We start from the raw sequence: 12,239 nt of genomic DNA, 5'->3' as shown, positions 1-12,239 counted from the left end.
TTATATATTTTCAAAATAATTAATTTAAACTTATATTTCTAAATTTTTAAAAATGATTTATTAACCCATTAATAAAAATATCATATTATTATTATATTATCGCGATATTATTAATACATCATTGTAATATAATATAAAATAATTATAAAAAAAATATATTTGATTATTATTTATTATTTTACTTATATTTTAAAAATAATCAATTTAATTTTATATTTTAAAATTTTTCACTAATTACACTCATTCATTAAAAAAATACTAATTTTTTATTATATTATTAATGAAAATATCATGTAAATATGTCACGTATACAATTAATTAAAAAGTAAAATTTAACCTTAAATTATAAAATAATATTAAAATATTAAATTTTATTTTTTAGTTTGAATTTATTATTAAAAAATCAAATAAAATTATCATTTATCTATTTTTTTAATTTTTAATTTATTTAATTTTATTTGATATTTTAATAATAATTTATGAATAAATTTAAACTAAAAAATAAAATTTAATATTTTTATCTTATAAAATTATCAATTATACTTTTATTAATTTTAATAATTATTTTATAAACGTAAAAATTATATATCTATAAATATCTCATAATATAATATGTGCTAATAGTATAATAATATGATAATAATATTATATTTTTATTTTAAAAAAATGCGATATTTCTATTAATAAATTAACTATTATTTTAAGATATTGATGTAATTAATAAAAATTTTAAAAATATAAAATTAAATTAATTGTTTTTAAAGTATGTAATAGAATTATAAAATATAAAATATTTTTATAATTATTTTTTTCTATTACGATAATATTATTATTACGATAATATAATAATAATGATTCGTTGCAGTCGCCCACAGCATACACAACAGTACACAATTTCATCGGACGGTGAAAAGAGAAGAGCTCAACGGCATGGAAAAAATATAGCTGTAGATAGAAAGGCGAACAAGAAAAGGCAATAAGGAAATTTTGGTTAAGACACTTGCTAAATTTAGCCCGGCCCTGTCTTCCCTCCCTATCACACACTCATCGCCCAAGCAAACCACGCGCAGAGAGATCTGAGGAGCCAAAAAAAAAAAAAAATCGTTAGCGGTGCTCTTTCATTTCTATGAGTCCTGCGCAAAACTACGAGTTTCAAGAATGGTGGAACAAACAACGCCAGTTTCTAGACCAATCCGACAACGGTTTGCTCACCGTCGAGATCCGCAGCCCCACCACACCTGATACCACTGTTGACAAAGGCCATACTCGTAGCGCCCGCCAGCTCTCCTGGCTCTGGCTTCTCAAATTCCAGCAACTCGCTAGCTCCCTCGCTTGGTTCACCAACACCTTGTTTTATTTCCTCCGTACTGCAAATCGCAGGATAGCTAGCTCCGATTCACTCTCTGATTCCTCCTCCTCGCGCCTGTATAAAGTCATTAGAGTGTTCTTGATTCTGGTCGTTCTGTTACTCTGCTTTGAGTTAGTTGCGTATTTTAAAGGATGGCATTTCAGCCCGCCGTCGGTGGAGTCCGCCGAGGCTATGGTGGAGAGGGTGTACGCTACGTGGTTGGAAATCAGAGCGAATTACTTAGCGCCGCCGCTGCAGAGCTTGACCAATGTGTGCGTCGTTTTGTTCTTGATACAGTCGGTGGATCGTGCGTTTTTGTTGTTGGGGTGTTTTTGGATCAAGGTTAGGAAATTGAAGCCGGTAGCGGCAGTGGAGTACGGAAACGTGGATGGAGAGAGTGTGGAGGAGTATCCCATGGTGTTGGTGCAGATTCCTATGTGCAATGAGAGGGAGGTAAGCAGATGTAGGCTTCTAATCCCCTTGTTTTTAACTTAATTGCAATTAGTGGCTTTGTTTTGTTAGTGCATTCTTCTTCTTCTTCTTCTTCTTCTTCTTATTATTATTATTATTTAAAGCAGGAGTGCATTAAGGAGATCTTTTGTTTTTTTGATAAAGTAGAGTTTTAACTAGAAATTTGTTTTGTGTCATATATGCTAAGTTGATCAAAATGTTTTTGATGTAACGCGTTTTTGTTGAGAAATCTTAAGTCATCGGCATAATTAGGAAATTTATGTGGTACCCTCGTTTAGCTTTCCTCTTAGGATCAGTGTAGGCTAGTGTTTAGCATTTAATGTAAATTAAAAGGCAGCATTGTTTTAGTACATGCATGCTATTGATTCAAATCTATTTTTATTTCTTAGCCTTTCTTTATTTTTTTTCTTTCTTGGGGAATTAGTGATTTGCTCTAGAGCATGAAACAGATTTGAGTTAGTGGGTCATAGATAAGGTCGTGTAATTTAATTAGCTATTTAAAGTTGCAGGAAGTAGCTAGGTTTTTGTAATGAACTTGTAGTGATTTTAATGTTAGTTCAAGTTGCTTTGCTTGTTCTTTGCCTGTTTCTTCCGTTGAGATACTGTGTTTCAAATATGAGTTGCTGACTTGAAGACCTGATGGTGGCAGCATTTGTCATTTAGGGTTGTTTGTTTCGCAGAAAATGGTTTTCAAAAGACAAAAAATTTTCCAGCATTTGGGGTGCTTGTAAAATTGATCATTGGAAAATATTTCCTGTTTAAAGGGAAAACTTCATTTTCTGCCAACTTCTAGGACAATGATTTCCTATTTTTGAAAAGGAGAATCTGAACAAATCATTGCAAGCTGGGAGGAACCAACAAGGGAGCATATAAACACATATGACATACCCAAAAGTTTAACAATTATTATTTGCTACAGGAAGAATTTACTATTTTTTGTCATATTCAGTAGTAAACAGAAAAATACAAGTTTTTATATGTCTAAATATATTTAATTTCATGTATTGAAGGAAATTTTTTTAATATAACCCAAAGTCCATAAAATATTTCCAACTGATTTTAAGTGTTGTAACCAAATAATAGAAAATTATTCATGTTCTCATGAATCATTTTCTTAGAAACATTTTTCCATGCGCAAGTTATTTTCTTACGAACAATAGAAAGTTGATTTTTGTTCTTAGCAAATCCTTTCCGATGTGCTAATTGTAAACATTATAACAATGTCATTATAAATTTCCTGACACTTCTGTGTTGTATTCAGCACTTTATATGTTAGACTGTTAATTATTGTGCGACTCTGATGAGTGCTTTTTGCGTCTCTTCTTGCATTTTTTTTTCTTGTGAAAGTAATTCTTCATAAAAGGAAGGAGTGGTTAGCAAATTAGCTTTGTTTCTAAGGTTGATTGGATTATTATGTTTCTTAGCAGATACGATACCTGCTAAGCAAGAAGAATCCATACATAAAGAAATAAATAAAAATGAAAAAATGTGATCAAACATTTAGTTGAGAATATTTCTTAATCTCTCTCTCTCTCTTTTAAAATGCTCAAGGTAATTCCTTTTTGAGCTTCACCATGGAACATTGCATTTATATTAATTTTACCGTTATCACCTCACTCCTTGGCCCCTGCAATTATTAACACTGGTCGGGTGCCATACAGGTTTACCAACAATCTATTGCCGCAGTTTGCATCCAGGACTGGCCTAAGGGGAGGATGCTTATACAGGTATTGGATGATTCTGATGAGTTAGACGTCCAACTCCTTATCAAGGCAGAAGTGCACAAATGGCAACAAAGGGGCGTGCACATATTGTATAGGCACCGTCTTATACGCACAGGCTACAAGGCAGGCAACCTCAAATCTGCAATGAACTGTGATTACATAAAAGATTATGAATTTGTGGCAATATTTGATGCAGATTTTCAGCCAGGATCTGATTTCTTGAAGAAAACTGTTCCTTACTTCAAGGTAGCTTCATATCCATATGAGATTCTTTTGGTTTGAGCCTGTTCAAGGATTAAAACTTGTAGCATGTGTAGACTTGAAGGAGTTATATTTTACGAGTGCATTAATTTGGCTGAAAATAGAGTTAATTGGTTTTTGTTTTGATGTGCACAAACTGGAGCCTCTCAATAAATGTTTTGCATAAGACATCTGAAGTTGGTGCATTTATAGAGTAACCATTGTGCATTCCTAGAATGATCAACTTTGATAACTGTGATCATGAAAAAAGGTGACCCAGTGCATGAAACATCCTACATTTGTTGGCTTTAGGGAGGGTTGATTGTATGCAGTTTTACCCTCGCTTTGCAGAGAGGCTGCTTTCTTGCCTCAGAGCAATGATCTCTAGGTCATAGATGGAGTAATTTTACTGCCGTACAAAGCGACCCTCTTTGTAATTGAAAAATGATATTGTAATAATAATTCAAACTCAAAGGACGGAAGATGGTGCTTTGGTGGTTTACAACCAGCATATTGAAGTAGCCAATCGGACCTCTATGCAATTTTGGTGTGAACAGTGACCTGTGATCACTTGTATGCATGTTACAAGCGCATTTAGCTATGATGTCAGTTTTACACAAGATAGCCCCTGCTTCCACCTTCATTTCTCAAACATGCTTTTCTATTTTGCATCAAATTTATCAGGTAAAGGAAATGTTTCATTGAAAAATATGAAGCACCAAAATATCATTAGCTGTATTTGCAAATAGGGAAAGGGTATGGTAAACTATGAGCCTTTGTTTATTTATACACAATTATGGTACTTCACATGATTTGGGCTCGTCTTTTCACTTTAAATCTGATTGGCCAATATAAATATCCATTATAAGAGAGAATTTATGATCAGTATGCTGGTGCTTCATTTCTTGTCCAAGAGGCAACATATTCCAAGTGGATTATAAAGCTTCTAACCCTGTACCCATTTCATCAGCTTAACATTGCACATGGAAAGAAAGAGGGATTTTTTTTTGTGAGTGGTGGGGAAAGAGAGGGAGGTGGTTTTTAAGTTTGGATCCAGTCCACTGCTATTTTATTTTTTCTGATGAGAAATTGTTTCCTTTTTCATTTGTGAAGGGGAATGATGACCTAGCATTGGTCCAAACAAGGTGGGCCTTTGTAAACAAGGATGAGAACTTGCTTACCAGACTGCAGAACATAAACTTATCATTTCACTTTGAGGTTGAGCAGCAAGTCAATGGTGTCTTCATAAACTTCTTTGGTTTTAATGGAACTGCGGGTGTGTGGAGGACTAAAGCCCTTGAGGACTGTGGTGGTTGGATGGAACGGACAACTGTTGAAGACATGGATATTGCTGTTCGTGCTCACCTTTGTGGATGGAAGTTTATATATCTGAATGATGTTAAGGTGTGTACTGGTATTCACCATTTGTGGAGTCTCTAAGTAAATTTTTCAGGAAGAGTGGTGAAACTAATTCAATCCTATTTTTTCAGTGCCTTTGTGAACTTCCAGAGTCCTATGAGGCATACAAGAAACAGCAGCATCGCTGGCATTCAGGCCCAATGCAGTTGTTCCGCTTGTGCTTCCTTGACATACTTCGCTCAAAGGTAATGAACTTCTACACAGTTGCTTAGTTCTATGAAATTAGAAGATTATAGTAGAATATCACCTTGAGATACTATAGAAAAGTATATGACGGCCGTGAGGCTAAGTACAATAATTAATTCATTTAACAAAGCATAAAGCATCAAGAAACATTTATCTGAACATTCAAAATTAATGAAGTAGTTTGTATACTGGAAGTTCTGATGCTCTAATGTGACAGAGAATTTGGGTTAGAGTTCTGAACATACATCACTTGGAGGTAATGAATAAAGTGTTATGCAGTTGCTTAATTTTATGAAATTACGACTAGTAGAATGTCACCTTGAGATTCTATAGAAAGGTATGATAACTCCTTCCAAGAGGCTAAATCAATTCTTTTGAAAGAGCATAAAGCACCAAAAGCATTTATCTGAACATTCAAATTGAAAAGAAGAGTTTGTATATGGTGGTGCTAATGCTCTAATGTTGTGGAGAATTTCAGTTATAATTAATTGTGGACCACATTTATATATTTGTTTAATGATTTCTATTATTTGGATTATTAGGATTCAAACTGTAATTCAGTATGCCCAATGAGAAAGTGGACCTTCTGAATAATCTTAAATATTGCTCTTAGAGTAGTGGGTCATAACTATATTTTGATGCCTTAATCCTATATTTGGATATACATCATGCTAGACCTTACAATTTCCTATTCAACTGATCTACTCTCTGGTCTTTGTATGTCCTAATGTGAACATTGATTATTCATCCATATAATTGTAGAGTGAAGTCTCTTCTGAAGTTAAAACAAGATAGGAAGTCTATGATCCAACACTTCTACATTTTGTTTACCATAATGCATTGTCCTACCCATCTTATCATCTTTGTTTATAACTGTGGAGTAAGAACTTGGCTGTAGTAAATGAGATTGTAATATGAGTTGCTAAGATTACTTCAGCCATAGCGTTCAACTTGTCTCTCAAAGTTAAGTGTGGTATGCAAACCAAAAAACATTTACATTCACATTTAGTTTGAATAGGGTCATTGTGGCATATCTCGGTTAATAGTTAGCAGAATTCTGATGAGGCATCTCTCTGACAATCTGCCTAATGCACAAATTGGAAGAGGAGAAAAGAGAGATTTTTTTTTCTTTTTTGGGGGGGGAGGAATGATCCATTTTTGCATCTTTTGAATTTAGGATAGTTGTTATTAGATTGCAATGTCGGAGTTCTGACTGGACTTTGCCTCCATTGATCTTATTGAAGCTAAATTATACTTTGGTACAGTTTCTCTAACAAATTAAGTACTAAATTGAATTACCATGAGCAGAAGAAATATCTAAAAGCTCCTACAACTTTAGACATTGTAACAGTATACCTTAAACTTTAATTTGTTGTATTAGCCAAAAAAAAAAAAACCCTTTGACCCATTATAGCTTGTTGACCTGTTCAAAAATCTAATTTGTCATATTGTTTAATAGAAAATTTTAAAATTACCCATATGAAAAATCCCTCTCTCTCATATGTTCCTTCTTCTCTCATCCTTTCATTTTCCTCCCATTCCACTGCCTCGTCTCTCCTATCAACACGTCCACATCAATTTTGTTTCTTCTCCACCCCCAATCAAGTTATCTGTTGGAAAGGAATTCAAAAGTGCAACACTAATACTAGTGTATGAGATTTTTTAATGAAACTTTTTTGGTTTTAATCTGGATCAAGATCAAGTGTGGATAAACTTAGGGGCAGAAGTGCAAGGGGAGAAATGAACTACAAGATATTAAATGATACAATTAGCTATGGGAAGAGAAAGAGCTGCAAGACTTGATTGCTTCAATTTACAAAATCTTGTTCATGATTTGCAAACTCCAAATAAATAGTTTTGCTTCATGTTGGCTTAAAGATAAAACTTATTTTCCCTTTTTCCTTACAAAGATAGGTTGTTTTGATCCTTCATCCTCCCAAATTATTGGCCACTTTATTTTTTTTTCCCTTGAGGAGCTAACTATTTATTAATTTATTAACACACACAATAATTTTTCTCATTGGTTTTGTTCTAAACTTAGCTTTTGCTATGACAAAAAGGCACCAAAAAGTAAGCAACAAGAGCAATGAGAAAAATGGAGAAGTGACTGGCATGTGAGAAAAACAGGATAATCAGGAAGTGAGGGTGGAAGTGGAGGAAAATGAAGGGATCTGGGAGAGAGAAAGGTATGGATTAAGAGAGAGAGAAATAATAATTTTATTCAAGGATATTAAAGGAATTTTCAAAATTCTTTCAAAGATAATTATGCATTTTTTTTTTTTTAAATTGGTAAACTAGCTATAATGATTTAGAAGGGCTTTTGTTAATTCAATTAAAGTTAAAAAGGTTTTGTGTTGCAAATTAAAAAATTTAGATACAGAGTTCCAACAACACACTAAATAAAGGTATCATGGGCAAAATTTATACCTTTTATGGACCAGAGATTCATAGAATACTTCGTTACCTAATTAAGAGGCCATCTCATTTGTGCATGATTTCAGGACAAAGTAGAAAATTGAAATGAGGATTGGTGTCTAGGTTTATCACAAATAAAACGGAAAAATGGCTTATTGCCAACTTTTAAATTACCAGAGCATATAGTAAAACATTAAAGAATATTGGGCTATTTTTCCAAGAATATAAATTCCCAAGGTACCTGTGTTTGGAAAGGGACAATAATAATATATGACTCTGTCATACAAACAAATTGTATTAATCTCTTTTTCCTTCATAGTTGATTATCATGGTGTTTTGACTTCATTTCAAACATTAATTGGTCAGCCTTTTAGTGTGCTTGACATTTGTCTTGATATACTTTTTTTTTTCCCTTGAAACTTCCAGGTGAGCTTGGGCAAGAAAGCAAATCTGATATTTCTTTTCTTCCTGCTACGGAAGCTTATCCTACCTTTTTATTCTTTCACTCTCTTCTGCATCATCCTACCGCTTAGCATGTTCCTACCAGAAGCTCAGTTACCAGCCTGGGTTGTTTGTTATGTCCCTGGGATCATGTCTATCTTGAATATACTTCCAGCACCTCGATCTTTCCCATTTATAGTTCCCTACCTTTTATTTGAAAACACCATGTCTGTCACCAAATTCAATGCCATGATATCAGGATTATTTCGATTTGGAAGTTCTTACGAATGGATAGTTACAAAGAAGTTAGGGAGATCTTCAGAGGCAGATTTAGTTGCTTTTGTTGAAAAGGAATCAGATCCACTAGTCCAAACTGGTAGCATCCTCAGGTCTTCCTCAGATTCAGGTTTGAATGAGCTGAACAAGCTAGAGCACAAGAAATCAGTGAAAAAGAGAAAGAATCGATTATACAGGAAGGAACTTGCTCTGGCATTCATACTGTTAACTGCAGCAGTGAGAAGCTTGTTGTCTGCTCAAGGAATTCACTTCTACTTCCTACTGTTTCAAGGGATCAGTTTCCTAGTCGTTGGTCTTGATTTGATTGGAGAACAGGTTAGTTAATACAAGGTTCCAACATTCTAATATTATTGTCGAAAGCTCTGTGGAGGGATTTGGAGTATATGCATTCACCATAGTGACAATGACTCCTTTATATACATACCAAAATTTGTAAAGTAGAGCCCTCGTCCTTGGAACTTGTTCATTGGTTATCAGCTCTGAATTGAAGCAAAATTTGATTCGTTTGTGCTGTTTATTCACGAACTGGGTGAAGGAGAAAGACCATTGAATCAATATGGTCAGTCAATGTTGGTTAGTTCAAGTTGTGTCCGAATGTTTGGTGGATGTGAGAGAAATGTCCGAAATTGGTGCCGAGCATTGATTGATTGATTGATTTCCACATGGAATTTAAAGGGTTAAAGGCACTATTATATCATTGAATATGTTAATTTGTCATTCTTTAAACTTTGGTGTTCCACAGATAGTTTAGGGGCATTGTAAAGCCCTAAAGTTATAGAACGTTCCTATATTTGTCAACCTACATTGATGTTCGTGCATTTGTTTAGATTTGGTCTGATGGGAAGGAAAGAAAATGTTACCAAATGGTAAAAGGTATTGTTCAAGCGGAAGAAAGAAAATTGAATGTAGTCTTTTGCAAAGGAGCAGTAATTGATTGAGATGGGATGAATTTAAAATACAAATACGTGGTTCTCTTATATAAAAATTATATAGAAATTTCACATTTCTGTTTTGAATTCATAACAAATTAGGTTTAGGTAAGTTTTGTCATTGAAAGGGATAAAAGTTGTGTACTACCAACACCCTGATTTGATTACTGTTGTATTATTCGTGACGACAAAGTTTAATTCCATTTGTTTTTAATACTGGAGAAAAAATAAAGTAATGTCAAATTATTTTCAAAATTTATAAGACAAGGATGGACAAAAAGTTTTCTATCAGCATTACATGTAGTATTTGGTAGACTTAATGCAATATATGTTGAATTCTCTATTAAAATTCAATATGAAAAAAATTTAATTGCATCATATTGAATCATTAAAATAAATCGTATTTTAAAGGGAAAATTATTTTTTAGTCCCTTAGGTTTAACGTAATTAACACTTCTATCCCTCTATTTTGGCGAACCAACACTTAAGTCCCTCACTTTCTCTTCCGTCCAAATTCGTAATCCTACCGTCCATTTAAACCGTTTGGTCAAAGAGTCAAAGGTGAGAGATGATAATTTTTTTCAAAAATACGAAGAAGAAGAAGAAAAAGATGAATTAACTGTGCTTGTAAGCGGGAGACACGATAATATTCTATTGAAAGAACAAATTGATAATCTGAGATCCAGAAAAATATGGTTTACAAAGCGTTTTGTAAGTTTAGTATGAGAAGATAGTGTTTTTCTCCTTTTATTCCTTTCCTCTGCCTGTCAGTGATGTGTAGCGGCCTTACTTTCATTGGGCCACCTATCTCTGCCATACTGATACGGACGTACGAGAGTATCAGATCTCTGTTACATACGTAACGGCTATTTAATTTTCCTCTGGCACACATGCTGGGGGACCCACCTGGCGGGTGGGCTGGCCATATTCCTTCTTTTGGACTGGGCTGGGAGAGGAGATTAAGGCTGAGCTTAAAGGAGGTCTGATCATTGGGCCGGAAAAGGTAGGACCGGTCTGATTTAGAAATCTACATAGGGTCCGGTCTTAAAACTGAGCGGGCTGGACCTGGCTCACGCGAGAGACTTAGAAGTCTTCGGGTCATGGGCTGTCATCGTAGAACTGGCCTTGATCCGGGAGAGTGAAATACAGCGGTCATCACAAATATTTTATATGTTGTATATATATTGAAAAAATAAAAATAAATATTTTAAATATGACATACATTTTGAGCATGTTTTATAAATTAATTTTTTAAAATTTTATATCGATTATAGGTGAATATACTTATTAAACTTATTATGATTTTGAATATTTGAGCGTATTGGTTTTATATATATATATATCATAACTTCTCCAAGATTCTCCTCGAATGGAATGCAACTTATAAACGAAGGCAATTTGGGTTCTGGTTAGGTGGTGCATAGCTTCTCAAAGCAACCAAATATTTTGAAGAATTCTTGGACGACTCTTGCTCTAGTCTCAGAAGGCTTCCTAGAATAATAATACTTAAGAATTTCAGCCTGTTATATATTCGGATAATTTATAGTGTAGTTCTTAAACATTATTAAAACCTATAATTTAGTCTTTTTTTAAGAATCAGTTTAATTTTTAAAATTTTATTTTATTAAAAAATAATTTTTTATTAAATTTATCATTAAATTATAATAATTTAATCTTTTAAACATAAATTAGTTATAATTTTTGTTTCTTGTACTAATATGAAAATCTGCCTATAAAATATAGGTGTACTAAAATATAAAATATTATTTATTATAAAAATTATGTTATAAATATTTTATTATATTAGCTCGAGAAAAGCATTTAAGTATTGATAATAAAGAAAATTGCACATGAAATGTTTAGAATTATAAAATTACATTAATTAAGCTGCACTGAGATGTATACGATTGCATGAGAGCTAAATTATTTATAATTAATGGATGATGGTGTGGAAGGAAAGAAAGCGTAATCCTAAGGGGCAAGGAAGGCAACAAAATAATCAAGATAATGCCAAACAACGAGATTCCAGGAAGAAAGATTTGTCGGATAAGAATGGGAATCGATTTCAGACTTTGAATGAGGTTGTAGAGGAAGATGTGGTGGTTAATGAGAAAGGGGCTGATCAAGTGCATGGGGCTACAGAACAACGCATACTGCTAGGTCGAAAGGGAAAGGGGTCCAGGTGAAAGAAATTATGGGCCTAAGAATATTCCTGCTACTACGCTGAAAACTCATAGTGGTAATAGAACTAGCCCTCCTGTTCCAAGAGCGAAACCAGTGAGTATTAGTGGTAAGGAAGCGATTCCTTGTGCTTCAGGGACAACACCTGGGTCTTTTAGTGTGAGACCTGCTATGTCAAGACAGGCAGCTGCCGAGAAAGAACATGTGGTGGTCAGGGGTAGTAGAGGGTCGGATGAGGTTCATAAATGGGTGGTTGCTCAGAAGGATGGTAGAGTAGGTCTTGCAAATTTAGAGAATCCTGTTGTGTCTGTGGATAATCATAAAGACCCTCAATTCCCTCATCCTTCTGCACCGGATAATGTTGGTATAATAGAGCATAATACTATGGAGATGGATACTGCATTATTAGGAGCATCGATCTCAGTTAATCTGGGTATTGATCAGGCGGAAAGGAATAGAGATGTGGAGGGTCCTGTGGATGACCTTATAAGTATTTGATTTCTCTTAGTTTTTCTCCTTTTGAAACTAAGATATCTCATGGGTATATGGTGCTTTTTACCCTTTTCCTTTATTATTTTTTTTAATGAT

General features: G+C 33.8%; 1 protein-coding gene across 1 annotated transcript; it reads left to right on the top strand.

Moving 5' to 3' along the window:
• The first annotated feature begins 988 nt into the window (after positions 1-988).
• LOC110628299 (probable xyloglucan glycosyltransferase 6) lies at positions 989-9,479 on the top strand. The gene is made up of 5 exons (XM_021774906.2): positions 989-1,801; positions 3,481-3,789; positions 4,897-5,187; positions 5,274-5,387; positions 8,230-9,479. Exons 1-5 carry the CDS (start codon positions 1,127-1,129, stop codon positions 8,863-8,865), a joined length of 2,025 nt encoding a protein of 674 aa, XP_021630598.1. The 5' UTR covers positions 989-1,126; the 3' UTR covers positions 8,866-9,479.
• Positions 9,480-12,239: the final 2,760 nt, after the last annotated feature.

Source organism: Manihot esculenta, chromosome 12, assembly GCF_001659605.2.
Source record: "Manihot esculenta cultivar AM560-2 chromosome 12, M.esculenta_v8, whole genome shotgun sequence".
NCBI classification, from domain to species: Eukaryota; Viridiplantae; Streptophyta; class Magnoliopsida; order Malpighiales; family Euphorbiaceae; genus Manihot; species Manihot esculenta.
This window is presented reverse-complemented; position numbering and strand designations above follow the sequence as displayed.

Bases quoted from the DNA above. Each gene is read 5' to 3' on its own strand.
- LOC110628299 (XM_021774906.2), top strand. From the start codon at position 1,127: ATGAGTCCTGCGCAAAACTACGAGTTTCAAGAATGGTGGAACAAACAA. The intron at 1,802-3,480 runs GTAAGCAGATGT...GGTGCCATACAG, and splicing joins CTATGTGCAATGAGAGGGAG to GTTTACCAACAATCTATTGC. The intron at 5,388-8,229 runs GTAATGAACTTC...TGAAACTTCCAG, and splicing joins TTGACATACTTCGCTCAAAG to GTGAGCTTGGGCAAGAAAGC.